Here is a 19,499-nt window from a genome sequence, read left to right on the forward strand (position 1 = left end):
ACACGGGGAATGCAATTAATGTCACTGAACTGGGGTGCACGGGTGGTTCAGTGGTAGAAGGCTCGCTTTCCATGCAGGAGACCCAGGTTCGATTCCCAGATCAGGCACCTAAAAAATTAAAAAAGTGAATATTACTGAACTGTACACTTAAACATGGTTGAAATGGGAAATGTTATGTTATATATATGTTGTTTTAGTTGACTAAAACTGCCAAAATGCAATTCACCAGAAATGGGCTGGCTTTTAACAATGGAAATTTGTGAGTTTATGAGCTTATAGTTTTGACGTCATGAAAATGTTCAAATCAAGGGATCAACAAGTATGAAGACAGGTTTCCAGTGATCCTGGAAGCCTCTGTGAGATGGCAAGGCACATGGTGGCATCTCCTGGTCTCTCCCTTCTCTTCCAGGTTTCATTGTTTCCAGCTTCTGGCTTCAGTGGCTTCCTCACTGTTCCTGTGTCTTTCTCTCTCAGCGTCTACGTTTTCTTCCTCTGAGTTTCATTCTCTTATAAAGGACTCCAGTTAAAGGATTAAGGCCCACTCTGAATGAGGTGGGTCACATCTTAAATTAAGCTCCTACTCACCAAAAGCTCCTACTTACAATGTCTACACACATAGGAATGGAGCTTTAAAGATGTGATCTCCTGGGATACACAGCAGCTTCAAAGCACCACGTATATGTTACCACATTAAAAGGAATTAAAATCAAAAAAGTAATTGGGGAGGCTAGATAATTAAAAAAAAAATTCCATCACCCTGCAACAACCATATTAACATTTTCATATAGACCCATCTGGGACTTATTTGTGCAAATCATGTATCAATGTGGGAAAGCCTCGACTCTCAGGGGAGCGTGGGGAGGGGTAGAAAGACCCAGGCTGTGACGTCAGACAGTGCAGTCCTTCCTGCTTCTCTCCTATATTGGCCGATGACCTTGGCACACCTCTGAGCATCTGCTTCTCACTTGTATAAGTGGAAAATAAGCAGTAGCTCCCTCTTCTGACATTCTGGAGGCAGAAGTTGCAGGAGCGGCCACCCCCGGTGCACCCAATGGTGGGGTGTACTGTCTATAAAGAAATCAAAGTTGAACTAGGACATGGCATTAATTGTAAGATGCATCCTGATTTCTAGAGAGGTTACAAGTTTAAAAAAAAAGTACAAATTAGAATCCAGGAAGCATGGGGCTGCTAGTGTCGTTAGCAGCTTCCAGACAAGTTAATTATCCTTATTTTATAATGAGCCAACGGAGGCGGTCAATTGCTTGAAGTGCTTTGTGGTGTCAAAATCTGAGCCCCATTTGTTGTGACTAGAGACCCTCTGCTTTCTCTGCTCTTCCAGCCTGCCTTCCCAGAGGACCTTTCTGACATCAGAGGCTCAAAACTTCCAATTTTTCATCTTTCATATATATATATTCAGGGTTTCTTACTCTTGGCACTGTTGACACTTTGGGCCGGAAAATTCAGTGTTGGGGGCAGTCCTGTGCATTGGAGGATGTTAAAGCAGCATCCTTGGTCCCTAATAGCACTCCGTCCCCAAGTTGTGCCAACCCAACATCTCTTCAGACATCGCTAGATGTCCCCAGGGCTTGGGGGTAAAGTTGCCCCTGGCTAAGAATTACGGATTTAAATCTAAACGATTATTTGGAGGTTCCCATGTGAGAAAATAGGATCCAAGGTGACTGTCTTCACCTGGACCAATGGAGAGTCCCATGTCTTCAAAGTATGGGCTTCAATTTACCAGCATCACATGCACTAGGAGATTCTAGGGCCTAAATGCAGGTTCCAGGGTCTGACCCAGAGTTGCTGGACCAGAATCCCTGGGGGCACCATTCAGTGCCCCGCTGGTAGGCATCTGCTCTGGGACTGCAGGCTCACCCTGGAGTTGAGGTGCAGGACCAGGAAGGCTTCCTGCAGGAGGGGGCATGGATGCTGCATGTGCTTTTGAAATGATGGCACCTGCCCTTCCTGGAACACTGTTCCCAGCCTGGCACCACTGCTTATTTTAAATAACAGTTTTTCCCTCATTAAAAAAAAGCAGCATAGGGTCACTTTGTGAAATAATTTAGAAATAGCCTAACAACAGTAAACTATACTAAAGTCACTTAAAACCTGTTCAAAGATAGTCATCGTGAACATTTTCTTGTGTATTTTGTATGTGGGTACTTAAGTCTCTATTTCTTTTTCTTTTTTTTAAAACTTTTTAAAAGTTATACAAAGCAAAGAAAGAAAAAAGCAATAGTTTTCAAAGAACTCTTCAACAGGTAGTTACAGGACAGATCCCAGAGTTTGTCACAGGCTACCATACCATCATCTCAGATTTTTCCTTCTAGCTGCTCCAGAATTTTGGAGGCTAGAAGGAATGAATATTTTTTTTTAATTATCACAATCGACTTTTTTTTTCTTGTGAACAATAACATATATCCAAAAAGGCAATAAATTTCAAAGCACATCACAACAATTAGTTGTAGAGTTGGTATGGGTTACAATTCCAACAATTTAGCTGGAGACTAAAAGAAGTATCAGTATAATAATTCAGCAGTCATACTCATTTGTTAAACCCTACCTTCTCTGTATACCTTCAGCATCACCTTTGATCTTTCTCCCACTCTTTAGGGATATTTGGGCTATGCCCGTTCTAACTTTTTCATTTTGGAAGGGGCTGTCAATAATATGGGGTGGGGGGATGGAACTAGTTTATGTTCTGGAGAGGCTGGGCCCTTGGCATTTCAGGACTTATTTGGTCCAGGGACCCATCTGGAGGTTGTAGGTTTTGGTGAGCTATCCTAGTGCATGGTACCTTTATAGAATCTTATATATTGCCCTAGGTGTTCTTTAGGATTGGCAGGATTGGTTTGGGTTGAGGTTTGGCAAGCTGTGATAGATAGCAATGCCTAACTGAAGCTTTGATAAGAATAACCTCCAGAGTAGCCTCTCGATGCTATTTGAACTCTCTCAGCTACTCGCACCTTATTTGTTATGCTTCTTTTCCCCTTTTTTGTCAGGATGGAATTGTTAATCCCATGGTGCCAGGGCCAGGCCATCCCTGAGATTCATCTCCCATGCCACCAGGGAGACTTTCACCCCTGGATGTCATGTCCCATGTAGGGGGAGGGCAATGGCTTCACTTGCAGATTTGGGCTTAGAGAGACTGAGACCACATCTGAGCAACAAAAGAGGTCCTCCAGAAGTAACTCTTAGGCATATCTATAGGTAGGCTAAGCTTCTCCACTACCTACATAAGCTTCACAAGAGTACGCCTCAAGATCAAGGGCTTGGCATATTGATTTGGGTGTCCCTAAAGTTTGACACAGTGTCAGGGTTTCCACAGTGGTTAAGTTTAATAGTCCCATATTTTTTCTCCCAATTAGGTGTCCATTTTAATAAAAACGGGATCTTCTCTACACATTGTCTTTTTCTCACTTCAAAAGACGTCTTATGGAAACCCTTGTTTGTCAGGGGTTCCAAGACACCCTCAGAGGTTTGTTTCATGCTACAAAGCATGGAACATTTATTTTGGCACATGGTAGGTCCCTTGCCAGGGCTTGTGTGCTGCACAAGGCTTGACCGTCACATCCAAACCAGAGCTAGCATTTCTCATTTTCTTTTAATTCTGCTCATCCTCTGGCTTTCTCCATATCAAACAATGACTCCCTCACTCTTGAAGCCCCCAAGTCATATCTGACTCTGTGCCCTCAGCTCTTGGCCGTCCCACACACCTTAAATCCAGTTGGCTACAGGCCTGTCCATCGTCCTCAGGAACTTTCTCCTCCTGCCTGATTCAGGGCTTCTCTGCACCCAGGTTTTCTCCTGTCTGCTCTCTCCCCACACTAACCCTGTTCTTTATGTATCACCCCTGGCCCCAGACCTCATTGCTCTGTAAGGTTTCGTGCCTGTTCAGCACTTTACAGGACAAAGCCCAGGCTCCTGAGTCTGACTTGGAAGGCATTTTACAATTTGCTCTTCAAAGCTCCATTCTCGCTGCCACTTGCACTTCTGCCTTCACACCTGGCCCTCTCCTGGTCCATGAAGTCTCTGGGCTTTTCCTCATTACACGGCCTGCCTTCAGGCAGCCAGCCACACCTGAGGGGCTCTTGGCCTCATCACTTTTTCCAAAACTTTTATCTTTCCTTCAAGACTGAATCACATCTCACCTCTTTCTTGCAGCTTCTGTCATCTCCATCCATTCATTTGCTCCCTCTGTCCATTTGTTGCTCTATTTCTATTTGGCTGTTGGCCAAATATGGAGAGGGGTACTCCATATCAGGGAAGCTCTGGGCATAGTCCTGGCTTCACTAATGAACCAGCTCTCAGACCACAGGAAAGTGACTTACGTGTCAGATTCTTCATCTGTGAAACGGGCAGTGTTAAGCCTTCCTTAATGTGACCATGCGATGATTAGATAGAACAACCCGTCAATGGCTTCCTTGCCTTATTTGGAGGAAGCCATTGCCAGTTGAGATCTGAGTAGCTTTCCCAAACATCTGTATGGTCATTCTTTTGAAATTCTCAGTGTGTAAAGGTAGCCCGCTAGGCTACAACTCCAGGAGGGTGGAGAGTTTATCTCCAGTACCAGGAGAGAGCGTGTCACAGACAGTAGTAGATATTCAATAAGCATTTCTGATTGATTGACTGATAGAATCAACAATGCTTTTTTCTCCTACTTTGTAGAAGAAGTGAGATATTTGGTTTTAAATCAAAGAGGACTGTCTGACGAGGTCAAAGCTAGCAATGTCAGAGAGGCGGGGAGCCAGGAATATCCAGCAGGAAAACAAGAAAAAGCAGAAACCTACTCCAAGTCTTTGCAAGGTGAGTGGAGATGACTTTTGTGGACAAGCTGAGCGTAGGGCCACGAGGGGAGCAGGATGGGTTCCGTGAGTATAGTGTATGTGTACTGAGGTCCTTCAGATGTATCAGCAACTGCAGCTGGAGCCGGTTTACCCTGCCAGAGCAAGCTCTGCTTTTACTACCTGGCTCCCTTTTCATTGTTGATCCTTTTTCTTTATTTAACTTTTGCTTGTTTTGTGATTTACAAAAAAAAAAAAAAAATTCTAACCACAGAAGTTATTTATGCATTTTAGAAAATTCAGTGGGGGTAGAAAAGTACAAAAATGTGGGGGAAATTATCTACAATTTCACCCCCAATAGCATCATTGTAACATTTTGGTTATCATAATTTTGGCAGGTCCCTTTGTTTTTGTTCTCACATTTTTTTCTTTAAAATAGGTAAGATCGCCCTGTATACATCATTTTCTATTCTGAGATTTTCTTTTACTATGTCATCACATACACTTTCCTATATCCTTAAAAACTTTCCATAAACTTCCTTGTGTTGCCACTAAAAATGTTTCACTTGCTCATAGTACTGAAATGTGTTGAACCATTACCTATAGTTGGGTATTTGGGCATCTTTGGGGTGTTTTCAGGCTTCTTTGATATAAACAGTGTTAAAATGGATAATTTAATAGATGCAGATCTTTTCCTTCTCTTTTTCCTCTGTGGGGTGTTATGTAAGGAACTGGATGCGTCCTTTTGCCTCCATTTGTTTAATCATAATCAAAATAATTTGTTTAATCATAACTAGCCTTTGTATTTATTCATTCACTCATTTACCGTTCACGAACCTTTTTTTCCTGAGCGCTTACCATGCAGCAGGCCTCCTGCCTGGAAACTGGCGCTAAGGACATGGCTACACTGTCCTTGTTTCTTAATGACCTGGTATGGGGGCAAGAAGTTTGGGGATATTTGCTAATAAATACTTTTAGGTTCTCACCAAACAGAGCCTGAACCTTCTCTCAAGAACAGCGAGGAAAATGAAAAGTCACTCAAAATGGATGATTGCGGCACAGTTCGGTAAGGCTGGACCCGTGTTATTTTGGGTAGTGGCAGCGGAAACCCCTCTTGTACTGGCTCTACAGACTTATGCTGTGAGCTGTAGTGCTGCTGAGTTGGAATTCATGCCGTCCAGGTGAAACTAAAAGAACAGGGAAAGGAATGCTTGTTCTGTGAGCACATGGGAACCAGGCACTGTGCTTTCTGTATGCTTTATGTTATCTCAGTTAAATCTCAGAATGCTCATTCTGTGAGGTGGTATTACTGTCTCCATATTCTACCTGAGGAGACTGAGTTCACAAAGTCATAGAACCAGACTTCTTGGAAAGCCAGAACTCCCACTCACCCCTTCCCAACTCCTGAGTCTTTATCTTTTCCTGCTGTGAGGGCAGTTACTTGGAGAAGGAGTTTTCTTGGCTGATGTGGGGACCAGAGATAGAATGGAAGTTCAGCTAGTGGTTTTGGGGAATGGAGTAGGAAGAACCAAGATAACATATCATAAAAAAAAAAAAGAACTGATTTTTTTATTGTATTTGCATTGAGTTCATAGATCGATTTGGGAAGACTTGGCATTTTTACATTGTTTCATTATCCCACCCATAATCACAGTACATCTTTTCCTTATTCAGATCTGCCCTTATGCCCTTTAAGAGTTCATTTTTTTTCTTCCTATAGGTATTTTGGATAATGTCTTAGAATGAATTCATAGATATTTTATTGTTTTGATTGATTCTATTTAAATATCTTATTTTCCATTTTATTTTTAGCTCATTAGATTCTTGATATGGAAAGTCTACTCTACGGACCAATAGCATCAACATTTCTGGGGAAGCTTGTAAGGAATGCAGAATCTCAGGCCCCATTCTGACCAAAACCTTAGAACCATAATCTGCATTTTATTTAACAAGATCCCCAGATAGTTCATACACATGTTGAAATTTGAGACGCATTGGGTTAGAGGAAGGTAATGAGGCAATGTCAGTTTTTTTATCTGCTCGCATTTAGCCTAAGGAGTAGATTCTTAGAGAGCTGGCCCCAGGTTTTTTTTAACCTTCGTTTTTTTTTTCTCTTTGTGAATTTTTTAGGTGGAGTATTTCAAGAGGAACAAATGTTTCTTTAGGCGGCTTAACCACGATGGAGATGAAGGAATTAATTGAGAGAGCATCAGTTAGCAGCTTAACAAACATATTAGAAAAGCAAAAGTCTCAAAGTAAGTTAGGATGAGATTTTGGAATTTTATAATATAACTGCACTTGCAAGAAATAGGAAATATGCACATTTCAAATTCAGGATACTTCGAGATTCCTTGATACATGACTAGATGAGATTCAAAAGATTCTTTATGTAACCAAATGTTGCTCAAAAGTAATAGAGTACGGTACACATTTTCATTTTATCTGCACCCATCCCTGCTATCCATCTCTTCCATTCATCCCTCATCCATCCATCTATCCATCCATCACTGTCACCCACTCATCCATTATCCACCCGTCTGTTCCATCTCGTCTCATCTGCTTCAGCCTTCCTGTCATCCCCTCTGCTTCCCTGCTGTTACAAAGTAGCACAAACTTAGTGGCTTCAAACAACAGAAATCCATTGTCTCACAGTCCTGGGGGCTGGAAGTCTGAAATCAGGGTATCAGCAGGGCTATTTTCCTTTTCAAACCTGTGGGACAGGGTCCTTCCTTTACTCTTCCAGCTTCTGGTGTTTGCCGACAGTCTTTCGTGCTCCTTGACTGCAGCGGTTCCCGTCAGATGTTTTCCCCTCTGTTTCTGTGTCCAAATGCCCTCATCTCATAACGGTACCCGTCATATTAGACTAGGGCCCACACTAATCCAATTTGGCCTCCTCTTAACTAGTCATATCTTCAAAGACTCTATTTCCAAGTAAGGTCATGTTTGCTGGACTGGAAATTAAGACTTGGACATGCCTTTTGGAGGGACACAATTTAGTCCCTAACAGTCCTCCATCTCCCCCCATCTATCACAGCGATTCACTCCATCTCAACTTATCTCTCCCCTTCACCCCTCTATCTCATCCATCTATTTCCTCCATCCCTTCTGTCTATCCGTTGAGCCATCCCATCCCACCCCGCTCCATCAATATTTTTGGATTCTCGATCCATGCTTTTGTACATATAGGGAACATGAAAATCTCTGGTGTCTAATGGAGACTCTCAAATACATCATTGCAATCCTGTGTGATGGTTGCTGTGGTGGATGTAGGCATGTGGTATGTTTGGATAGCACAGAAGAATTGAGGGGTTGGGAGGTGGTAAGGGAGGACTCTCATTGAAAGATAATCTATTTGCAAGTCTTTCGGGGAGGACAGTGGAGCAGGGACTCCGTCCTTCTATCAGAACAGCTGGTAAGCAGGCAGGAACTGTCTGCAATATCTATTTTGAAACCCTTGGAAGCCAGAAGTACACTGTATAGCATCCAGGTAAAAGTGTGAGGAAAAGACCAATAAATTACATGAAAAACACTGTAAATTGCTCTCTTGGCATGGTGAGTATCAGCACTCGTCCCCGCCTCATGGCAGGCTGCCACAGGATCCAACCCTGGCCAGCTGCTGCTGTCAGGAAAGGACATAAAAATACTCCTCCCCCCAAACAGGAGCAGGGCACAGAAGATTGCTTGTCATGGCTTTTGTTTAATGAATTTGGATCACTGGGCCCAAGGGCAGCCGCTGTTTCAACCCACCCAGACAGGGGAGGAGGTGGTGGAGATTTAAAGACATGGGCTTTCTCAGAGCTGGGGCACAGTTTTCTGAAAGTCTGTATTTGCTGGGCAAGCCAGGAGAGCTCAGCTTTGGGTAACTGTCGGAAAAAAATTTGAAGCCCTTCCTGGTCCCCTCCACAGGGCACTTTTGAGCCAGTCTGTGCCTCTTTCTTGTGTCGCTGGCCCTGTGTTGGCTGGAAAAGATCAGTTTGGGAAAGTCCTCTCTGGGATGGCCCTCTCCCAGGATTTGCCCTCCAGGCAAAAGCCCCCGAGACAACAAAAGACTGTAAAAAATCTATACAGGCAGACAGTCTAGGACAAAGACCTGCTGGCTTCAGATACCCGGGAGAGGGAGGTCTGTCTCCTGGGAAACAGAGGGGACAGCCAAACTCCTGTAAATGGGGGAACTCCAAACAACAATCAAAAGTCCGAGAAAAGACAGAGGCCCAGTAAGACAGGGAAAACCATGCACACTGCATTTGCCTTGGGCAGACCTTGCTGATAGAGGGCTGAAGCTCAAGAAAATCTCTGCCTCATCACCAGCTGGTTACAAAACCAAGAAACAGACATCCCAGGGAGTAAATTCCAGAGTTAACAGTTTTAAATATTAAATGTACAATGTGCAACAAGAGGACAAGAATACAAAGAAACAGGAAATGTTGACCTACCCTAAGGAAGAGGATGAAAGTACAGAAAATGCCAATGAAGAGGAGGAGAGTGTGGACATCCTAAACAAAGCCTTAAAAAATGATCTTAAAATGCTCAAGAAGATGAAGGAAAGTACAAAGAAAGAACTACAGGAGATCAGGAAAACAATGAGTGAGCAATATGAGAAACTCAGTACAGAAACAGAAATTTAAAAAGGACCCATACAGAAGCACTGGAGTTGAAGACCAAATAACTGAAATGGAGAATGCCCAGGAGGGTTTCCAGAGCAGAATGGAGTTGGCAGAAGAAAGAATCATTGAACTCGAAGACAGGATACTTAAAATGAATCATGCTGAGGAGCAGAGAGAAAGAATAAATATTAAAAGTGGAAATGGCCTAAGACAACCATGGGACACCATCAGGAACACCAGTGCATGCATTTTGGGAATCCAAGAAGGAGAATAAAGGGAGAACATGACAGAAGGCAAAGTCAAAGAAGTAATAACAGAAAACTTCACAAACTTAGCGAAAGATATGACTGCACACATCCAAGCAGCTAAGAGAACGAAACAGGATGAACATGAAGATAAATGCATTCTGTCATGTGTTGAGCGCACTATCAAATGCAAAGGAAAAGGAGAGAGTTCTGAAAGAGAAAGACAACACGTTGTGTACAAGGGAGTCCAAATTAGATTGGGTCCTGATTTCTCATCAGAAACCAAGAGGCCAGAAGGAAGTAGGTTGAAATACTTAAAGTGCTGAAAGAAAACAACTGCCAGTCAAAAATATTATATCAGGTGAGATTCTTTTAGAAAAATGAGGGAGCGATTAAAACGTTCTCAGATAAACCAAAGCTGAGGAAGTTCATCACCACTAGACCTGCCCCACCAGCAATGCTAAAAAGTCCTTCAGACTGAAGGACATGAAACAGTGGTTAAAGCAGCAGGAAGAGGTAAAAACCTGCAGGAAAGGTAACCATCTGGGTAGTTACAAATGCCACTGTTGTTGTATTGTGTTATCTGGTATGTAACTCCACTTCTTACTTCCTACAGATACTAAAATGCAAATGCATAAAAAGTTAAGATAAATCTAGGTTTTTGGACATACAAGTGTGCTGATTTAAAAATATTATGTACCCTCTGAAAAGCCAAATTTTAATCCTTATTTGATCTTGTGGAGGCAGCTGTTTCTTTTAATCCTAATTCAATATTGTAGGGCAGAAACTTTTGATTAAATTATCCCAGCAAAAACTGTAACCGCTAAGTTGCAGGTGTGAGTTTTTGATTAGGTGGAGATGTAACTCCACTCATTCAAGGTGGGTCTTAATTAGTTTACTAGTGTCCTTTAAAAGAGGAAACATTTTGGAGAGAGCTCAGAGAGAGACACAAAGTGTGGTGATGCTTGGAGCCATGTGCCTTCCTGTGAGAGGTTAAGCAAGCTGGAACCTGGAGAGAGCCATGGGAAGCCAAGAGATGAAAGCTAACCCCAAAGAAGCAAAGTGAGGAATCCCCGCTGGAACAGAGGCTGAAAGCATCAGAGAGCTCAGGAGCAAGGGACCATCAGATGGCAGCCACATGCCGCTCCAGTTGACAGAGGTGTTCCAGATGGTATCAGCCTTTCTTTAGTGAAGGTAACCTCTTGTTAGTGCCTTAGTTTGGACATTTTCTCAGTATTAGAACTGTAAACTTGTTACTTATTAAATTCCCTTTTAAAAGCTGTTCCATTTTGGATATATTGTATACTGGCAGCTTAACTAATGTACAAAGATTTAAGTAGTAACAAAAAAGGGGTGGGGAAAGAGAGATTCAGGAAAAGTATATGTACATGCTATAGAAGTAAAGTTGGCATCAAATCAAATATGATTATTATATATCTAGAATGTTAAATTTTAACCTCATGATAACCACAAGGAGAACAGATGAAAAAGATATTCAGATAGAAATGAGAAGGCACACAAAAAAGCAAATAAATATAAAAGTAGGCTTTAATGGAAGTGAGGATGAAAAAAGGTATGACCTACAAAGGCTAAATAGCAAAATAACAAAAATAAGTCTTTTATTATCAGTATGACTTTAAATGGAAATGGATTAAACTCTCCATTCAAGAGGCAAAGGTTGGCCATTAGAGAAATGCAAATCAAAACCACAATGAGATATCATCTCACACCCACCAGAATGGCCATTATCAACAAAACAGAAAATGACAAGTGCTGGAGAGGATGCGGAGAAAGAGGCACACTTATCCACTGTTGGTGGGAATGTCAAAGGGTGCAACCACTGTGGAAGGCAGTTTGGTGGTTCCTCAAAAAGCTGAATATAGAATTGCCATACGACCCAGCAATACCATTGCTGGGTATCTACTCAAAGGATTTAAGGGCAAAGACACAAACGGACATTTGCACACCAATGTTTATAGCAGCGTTATTTACAATTGCAAAGAGATGGAAACAGCCAAAATGTCCATCAACAGAAGAATGGCTAAACAAACTGTGGTATATACATACGATGGAATATTATGCAGCTTTAAGACAGGATAAACTTATGAAGCATGTAATAACATGGATGGACCTTGAGAACATTATGCTGAGTGAGACTAGCCAAAAACTAAAGGACAAATACTGTATGGTCCCACTGATGTGAACCGATATTCGAGAATAAACTTGGAATATGTCATTGGTAACAGAGTCCAGCAGGAGTTAGAAACAGGGTAAGATAATGGGCAATTGGAGCTGAAGGGATACAGACTGTGCAACAGAACTAGATACAAAAACTCAAAAATGGACAGCACAATAATACCTAATTGTAAAGTAATCATGTTAAAACACTGAACGAAGCTGCATCTGAGCTATAGGTTTTTTTTTTTTAACTATTATTATTACTTTTATTTTTTTTCTCTATATTAACATTCTATATCTTTTTCTGTTGTGTTGCTAGTTCTTCTAAACCGATGCAAATGTACTAAGAAACGATGATCATGCATCTATGTGATGATGTTAAGAATTACTGATTGCATATGTAGAATGGTATGATTTCTAAATGTTGGGTTAATTTCTTTTTTTTCCGTTAATTAATAAAAAAAAAAGGCAAAGGTGGGCAGAATGGATAAAAAAGCATTACCCAACTATATTCTGTCTGCAAGAGACTCACCTTAAGGTCAAAGATGCAAGCAGGTTGACAGTGAAAGGATGGGAAAAAATATACCATGCATGCCAGTTTGAAGCTATTATGTACCCCAGAAAAGCCGCATCATATAATCCTCATTCAATATTGCTGGGTGGGATCTTTTTATTGTTTCCATAGAAATGTACCCACCCAATTGTGGGTGGTAACTTTTAATTAGATGGTTTCCATGGAGCTGTGTCTCCATTCAAGGTGGGTTGCTTAATGGAGTCCTTTAAGAGGGAATCATTTTGGAAAAAGCCACAGAGCCAACAGAGCCCATACAACCAGAGGCCTTTGAAGATGCTAAAGAAAACATCCCTGGGGAAGCCATTGAAGAAGCCTATAAAGAAAGTTAGCAGACTTTGCCATGTGCATTTCCAGCTGAGAGAAAAACCCTGAATATCTTCAGCCTTCTTGAACCAGGATGTCTTTCCCTGGATGTCTTAGTTTGGACATTTTTATTACCTTGCCTTAATTGGGACATTTTCATGGCCTTAGAGCTATAAACTTGCAACTTAATTAAATCCCCCTTTTTAAAAGGCATTCTATTTCAGGTATATTGCATTCCAGCAGCTTACAAACAAAAACAGATTTTGGTACTGGAGAATTGGGGTGCTGCTGCAGTTTGCAAATATCGAACATGTTGGAACGGCTTTTTGAACAGATAAGGGAAAGAGTCTGGAAGAATTGAGAGGAGATTGATAGAGAAGGCCTAGAATGCTTTGAGGAGACTTTTGGTAGAAATGTGGACTCTAAAGATATCTCTGTTAAGGACTTAGACAGAAAGGATGTATGTGTTATTGCAAATTGGAATTAAAAAAAATAACAACTTTATTGAAATAGAATTTACATGCCAGACAATAAGCCCTTTAAAGTGTACAAGTCAGTAGTTTTCAGTGTATTCCCAGTGATGCACCCATCACTGACAATTTTAGGACATTTTCATTACCCTAAAAAGAAACCTCTTATCATTTAGAATAAGTCATTCCCCACATTTCCTCTCTTCCAGACCCTGGTCTACAGGATCCTTGTTTTAAAGTGACAGAGAATCTGACAACATGGGCTGGGCTGGGCTGGGATGGAAGGCAGATTTTAAAAGCCATGAATTTGTATATTTAGCAGAAGAGATTTCCAAATTAAGTGTGGAAAGTGAGGCCTGGCTTCTCCTTGAAGCTTATAGTGGAATGCGACAGGGAAGAGATCAGCTGAGAACTGAACTATCAGGTATAAAGAGACCAGAAATTAAGGGTCTGGAAAATTCTGGGCTTCCAGAAAGGGAGACCCCAGAGACTAGTGCCTCATGTGAGGATTTAACCACACATGGAACCAGTCAGCCATTTCAGGAAAAAAAAAAAAAAGGATTGGAAATGAAGTTATCCAGGCAGGATTTGTGGAATGTCTTCTTGTCTGATGGTTGTGATCCCTGCATACCACATAGAAAATCAGCAAGAGTGCTGTGGGATCTCTATAAATGGAACCACTGCCAGTCTGGACTAAAAGGGACAGTAAAGGGATGAACTGAAGGAAGAATAACATCAAAGGCAGAACCATGGAAGCTGAGGTCTGAAGTCAGGAAACCTCTGGCCAGGATGTGGATCCACCATGTCCTTGGAGAGGGTGCGTTTGCCCTGAGGGCAGAGGGTGGGCCCTCCACTCCATGTTCCAGAAGCATTGTGCCACCTCAGGCCTTGAAGAGGGTGGCGCACATTCCTTGGGGATGGGGGAAATATTGTTCTGCCACCCCATATTGTTCTGAAGGGGTTGGATATGTGCCCTGGAGATGGCAGAGAGCCTGGTGCTACCCCAAAGCTTGGTGAGGGTAGAACTGAGAAAAAGAACCTGGAAAGAGCCAAAGGAAGCCAAGAAATGAAAGCCAGTCCCGAAGAAGCAAAGTGAGGAATCCCCAGAGGAAAAGAGGCTGAAAGCAACGGAGCCCAGGAGCAAGGAACCATCAGATGCCAGCCACGTGACTTCCCAGCTGACAGAGGTGTTCCTGACTCATCGGCCTTTCTTGAATTAAGGTATCTTTTCCTGGATGCCTTAGTTTGGATGTTTTTATAGGCTTAGAATAGTAAACTTGCAACTTATTAAATTCCCTTTATAAAAGCTGTTCCAATTTTGGTATATAGCATTCCAGCAGCTTACAAATTATACACCATGCAAGTAGTAACAAAAGAGAACTGGGGTGACTATACTAATATCAGATAAAATGGATTTTAAATAAAAAACAGTTATGAAGGCCAAAGATGGTTATTATAAACTGATGAAGGGAACAATTCAACAGGAAGATGTCACAATCATAAATATATACGTACTTGACAGCAGAGCCCAAAATATATGAAGCAAATACTGACAGAGTTGAAGGGAGAAATTGATGGCTTTACAGTAATAGAAGGAGACCTTAACACACCACTTTGAGTAATGCATAGAAACCTAGTGAGAAGATCAATAAGGAAGTAGAGGGCTTGAAGGATGCATTAAAGCAACTAGACTTGGCAAACATACATAGAACACTGCACCCCCCCAAAACAGAATACAATGCACCATATGTTGGGTCACAAAACAAGTCAAAACAAATTTTAAAATATTGAAATCATGCCAGGTGTACTGTCTGACCATAATGGAATGAAGCTATAAATCAGCAACAGAAGGAGAAATGGAAAAATTCACAAATATGTGGAGAACAACATACTCTAAAATAACCAATGAGTTGAAGAGGGAATCAGAAGTGAAAATCAGGAAATACCTTGAGGCAAATGAAAATACAACATACCAAAACTTATGGGATGTGGTGAAGGCAGTGCTGGGAGGGAAATTTGTAGCTAAACGCTTAAAAAGAAGAAAGCCTTCAAATCAGAGGCCTAATCTCAAAACTGGAAGAACTAGAAAAAGAAGAGCAAACTAAACCCAAAATGAGCAAAAGGAAGAAAATAATAAAGATCAGAATGAAGATGAATGAGATTAAAAAAACAAAAAAATCATAGAATCAATAAAACCAAAAATTCGTTCTTTGAAAAGATCGATAAAATTGACAAACCTTTAGCTGACTGACAAAAAAGAGAGAAGATACAAATAATGAAAATCAGAGCTTAAAAGAGGGACCTCACTACTGGCCCCCTTGAAATAAAAAGGACCATAGGCTAATGCCATGAACACCTGTTTGCCAATCAATTAGGTAAGCTAAATGCAAAGGATAAATCCTTTGAAACACATGAAGTACCTACATTGATTCAAGGAGAAATAGATCTCAGTGTGGAGAAAGAGATGGACCTATTCATGCTGGTGGGGAAGTTGGGAGGACGGTGTGGTGGCTCCATGGGAGGCTGTGATCCTGCATCTTGCTAGGTGTACACGTCGAGGGCTCGAGAGTGGGGACAGGGATGGACATCTGCACACTGGGGTTTATGGCGATGTTGTTTGTGATTCACAACGGATGGAGGTGGCCTAAGGGTACAACCACTGAGGAATGTAGGAAGAACTGTGGTGTTTACATACAATGGACTGCTGAGCGGCTGCAAGAAGGAATAACGTGGTGAGGCACGCAACTAGGGGAATGAACCTTAAGGCCAGTATGCTGAATAAAATGTCAGAAACAAAATGACAAATATTAATACCTCATTTATATGGACTAACTATAATATACAAAGTCAGGGAATTGAATGGGTTGGGGCCTATTATAAAGAGTCCTAAATTGTAAGCTCTTATAGCAGTCACATGTATTTACATGTTGCAACTAATATTTCTAAATTCTGAGACATGGAGCTATTTGTATATAACCTGGTCATTCCCTGAAGCTTCAGCTATTTATGTGACACGAGACTCAGAGTTAGAGCACTGAAGCTATGAAAGTCAGCAGTACCCCACTCAGCAACTGTTTAAAAAGCTGAAAAAGTGATCAGACTTCATCTAGAGATATGAATGAAGCTGATCTGGATAGGGCTAAGGTAAATCAGAATACTGGGTAAAGGATGATATGGATCATATTTTCAAACTTCAAACTGTATGTGATACCAAAGGGAGAGATATTTATTTGGTGCAAAATTTATATTTTAGGTGGCATATTATCTAATTTAACTTGTATGGTCAGTTTACTTGAACACCATAATTACATGGGATCTTGAATAGGGCATGAGACCTTGTTGGTTTGTCCAGGTTAGTGTGATGCCCCAATAGGTCTCAGAGTAATTTGGGCAGAGAATAAAAAAGTATTTGCACAGTCCCCTTGGGGGACTGGGGAGAAAGAAGGAAATATTCAGCTTCCCCATCTGGGGAATTCCTAATATTCTTACAAGCAATGGAGACAATCAATTTAATAGACTGAGCCTTCAATCTTGGGGGCTCACTCCTATGAAACTTATTCCTGAAAATGATAGGCTAAGCATATTTATAATTATGCCTAAGAGTCACCCCCAGGGAGCCCTTTTGTTGCTCAGATGTGGCCTCTTTCTCTAAGCCAACATGGCAGGTGAACTCACTGCCCTCCCCCCTGCATGGGACATGACTCCCAGGGATGTAAATCTCCCTGGCAACATGGGACTTGACACTTAGGGATGAGCTGGAACCTGGCATTGAGGGATTGAGAAAGCCTTCTTGACCAAAAGGGGGAGGAAAGAAATAAGATGAAATAAAGTCTCAGTGGCTGAGAGATTTCAAAATAGAGTTGGGAAGTTATCCTGGAGGTTATTCTTATGCATTATATAGATAACCCTTTTAGTTTATGGTGTATTGGAGTGGCTAGAGGGAAGTACCTGAAACTGTTGAACTGTGTTCCAGTAGACTTGATTTTTTTTTCAAAGAGAGAAAGAGTTTATTACTAGGCGTATAGTAGAAGAGCAGCAGCCCAAAATCTGCCCCCCACCCTGAGCTTAGGGGGCTCAAGGCATTCAAGGATTTCAGCAAGGGGAGATGAGGTTACCCTGAACAGCAAGCCCAAAACAGAAAAGGGAACCGTGCCATCACTATCATCTCAATAGGAGAACATAAGTTGAAAGGAGGGGAGGCACGGTATCACTTCAGTACCAAAGGTGTAAGCCAAAAGGGAGGGAGACAAGTTATCTTTCAATAGCAGAGTATAGCTGATATGATTTACAAATGTCCTGAGCTGAAGCTAGTTCATGGCTGACCTCACAGTCTTCACCAGCTTTTGGGGCTTTGCCCTGCAAGAAAATTACCAGATAAAGGGAGTATCAGCTCTTACAGTCACAAAGGCACAAGATAAGGGCTTTTCAATCATTTCAGATATCAGGTTAGCTGGATTACAATATAGAGACTTCAAGAATTTCCCTCTGTCTACTCCAATATACCAGAAAGCAAAAAGGAATATCTGTATAATGATTCATTAATCAAAACCATCCCTTAAATCCTGATTTCTCGATTACAATTCCTCTCTCTCATTTGAAAATTATCTCTCAATCTTGAAGGAAAGCTGGACTATAACTCTCTAACTGCTTCAGGATGAAAAGGGGCGTTGTTATTAAGGGGCAAAGGGATGAAATGATAAAGCAAATTGTTCTCGGAGAGTCTAGTAACTCTGGGTTTCAGAGCTTCTCTGACATTGGAACAATCTGGAGGTTTCAAATTTCTGAAAAACAAACTCATAAGTAAAATTTTATAGAGCACAGGATATCTTTCAGGGTTTCCAGGAACATTGTTGGTTGGGGTTTGCCATATTCTAGTAGTCTTGATTCTTGAAGAAGAGTGTATAACTATATAGTTTTTACGGTGTGACTGTGTGATTGTGAAAACATTGTGTCTGGTGCTCCTTTTATCCAGGTATGGACAGTTGAGTGAAAAAAATAAAGTTAAAAAAATAAATAATAGGGGGAGAGAAAGGGTAAATTTGGGTAGACTGAAATATTGTGGGTCAATGAGAGGGAGGGTTAAGGGGTATAGATTTATGAGTTTTTTTTCTTTTTGTTTATTTTTCTGGAGTGATGAAAATGCTCTAAAAATGATTATGGTGAAGAATACACAGCTATGTGATGATATTGTGAGCCACTGATGGTTGGACCATACATGTGTGGATATTTCTCAATAAAAATATTTTAAAAAGAAATAGATCTCAACAAACCAATTGCTAGTAAAAAAGATTGAGTCAGTAATCAAAAACCACCCAACAAAGACATGCCCTGGACCAGATAGCTTCAATGGGGAATTCTACCAAACATTCCGAGAGACCTAACTCCAGTTCTGATTAAACTGTTCCATAAAATTAAAGAAGAGGGAACACTCTCTGACTCATTCTATGAGGCCAACATCATCCTCATACCAAAGAAATATAAAGATGCCATAAGAAATGAAAACTCCAGACCAATTCCTCTTATGAATATAAATGGAAAAATGCTTAACCAAACACTAGCAAACTGAATCCAACGGCATATTAACAGAATTATGCACCATGACCAAGTGGGATTTATCCCTGATATGCAAGTTGGTTGTACACGAGAAAATCAATTAGTAGAATAAGCCACATTAACAGAATGAAGAAAAAAACATGCACAATCATCTCAATTGACACATAAAAGGCACTTGACAAAATACAACACCCATTCTTGATAAAATACTTAGCACACTGGGAACAGAAGGAAACTTCCTCAACATTATTAAGGGCATATTTGAAAAGCCCACTGCTAACATTCTACTTAAAGCTTTCTCTCTAAGGTCAGGTACAAGACAAGGATGCCCACTGTCACCACTTTTAGTCAACATTGTACTGGAAGTACTTGCCAGAGCAGTTAGGCAGGAAAAAGAAATAAAAGGCACCTAAATTGGAAAGGAAGATGTAAAACTTTCAGTTTGCAGGTGATATGATTCTATTTATAGAAAATCTTGAAAAATCCACAACAAAGCTCCTAGAGCTAATAAATGAATTCAGCAAAGTGTTGGGGTACAAGATCAACCCTCAAAAATCAGTAGTGTTTCTATACATAAGCAGTAAACAATTGGAAGAAGAAATTTGACAAAAATTCCATTCACAATAGCAACTAAAAGAATCAAATATCCAGGAATAAATCTAATCAAGGATGTAAAAGACCTGTACACATAAAACTATAAAACATTGATAAAAGAAATCAAAGAAGACCTGAATAAATGGAAGGATATTTTGTGTTCATGGATTGGAAGACCAAATATCATTAAGATG

At 40.9% G+C, this 19,499-nt stretch overlaps 1 protein-coding gene across 10 annotated transcripts in view; it reads left to right on the plus strand.

Annotated features, from left to right (window-relative positions):
• CFAP92 (cilia and flagella associated protein 92 (putative)) overlaps window positions 1–19,499 on the plus strand; it is a 226,504-nt gene that overhangs the window by 51,054 nt on the left and 155,951 nt on the right. For 7 of the 10 annotated variants that reach the window (XM_077116383.1, XM_077116381.1, XM_077116390.1 and 4 more), the window contains 3 exons: window positions 4,669–4,806; window positions 5,763–5,850; window positions 6,915–7,039. The exons of 1 other annotated variant lie outside the window; for it this stretch is intronic. In XM_077116383.1, coding sequence (XP_076972498.1) covers window positions 4,669–4,806; window positions 5,763–5,850; window positions 6,915–7,039 — 351 coding nt within the window. The remainder of the gene's footprint in view (window positions 1–4,668; window positions 4,807–5,762; window positions 5,851–6,914; window positions 7,040–19,499) is intronic. 2 more of the 10 variants (XM_077116382.1, XM_077116385.1) reach the window with 2 other exon arrangements.

This window comes from Tamandua tetradactyla, chromosome 9 (genome assembly GCF_023851605.1).
Source record: "Tamandua tetradactyla isolate mTamTet1 chromosome 9, mTamTet1.pri, whole genome shotgun sequence".
In the NCBI taxonomy this organism is placed as follows: domain Eukaryota; kingdom Metazoa; phylum Chordata; class Mammalia; order Pilosa; family Myrmecophagidae; genus Tamandua; species Tamandua tetradactyla.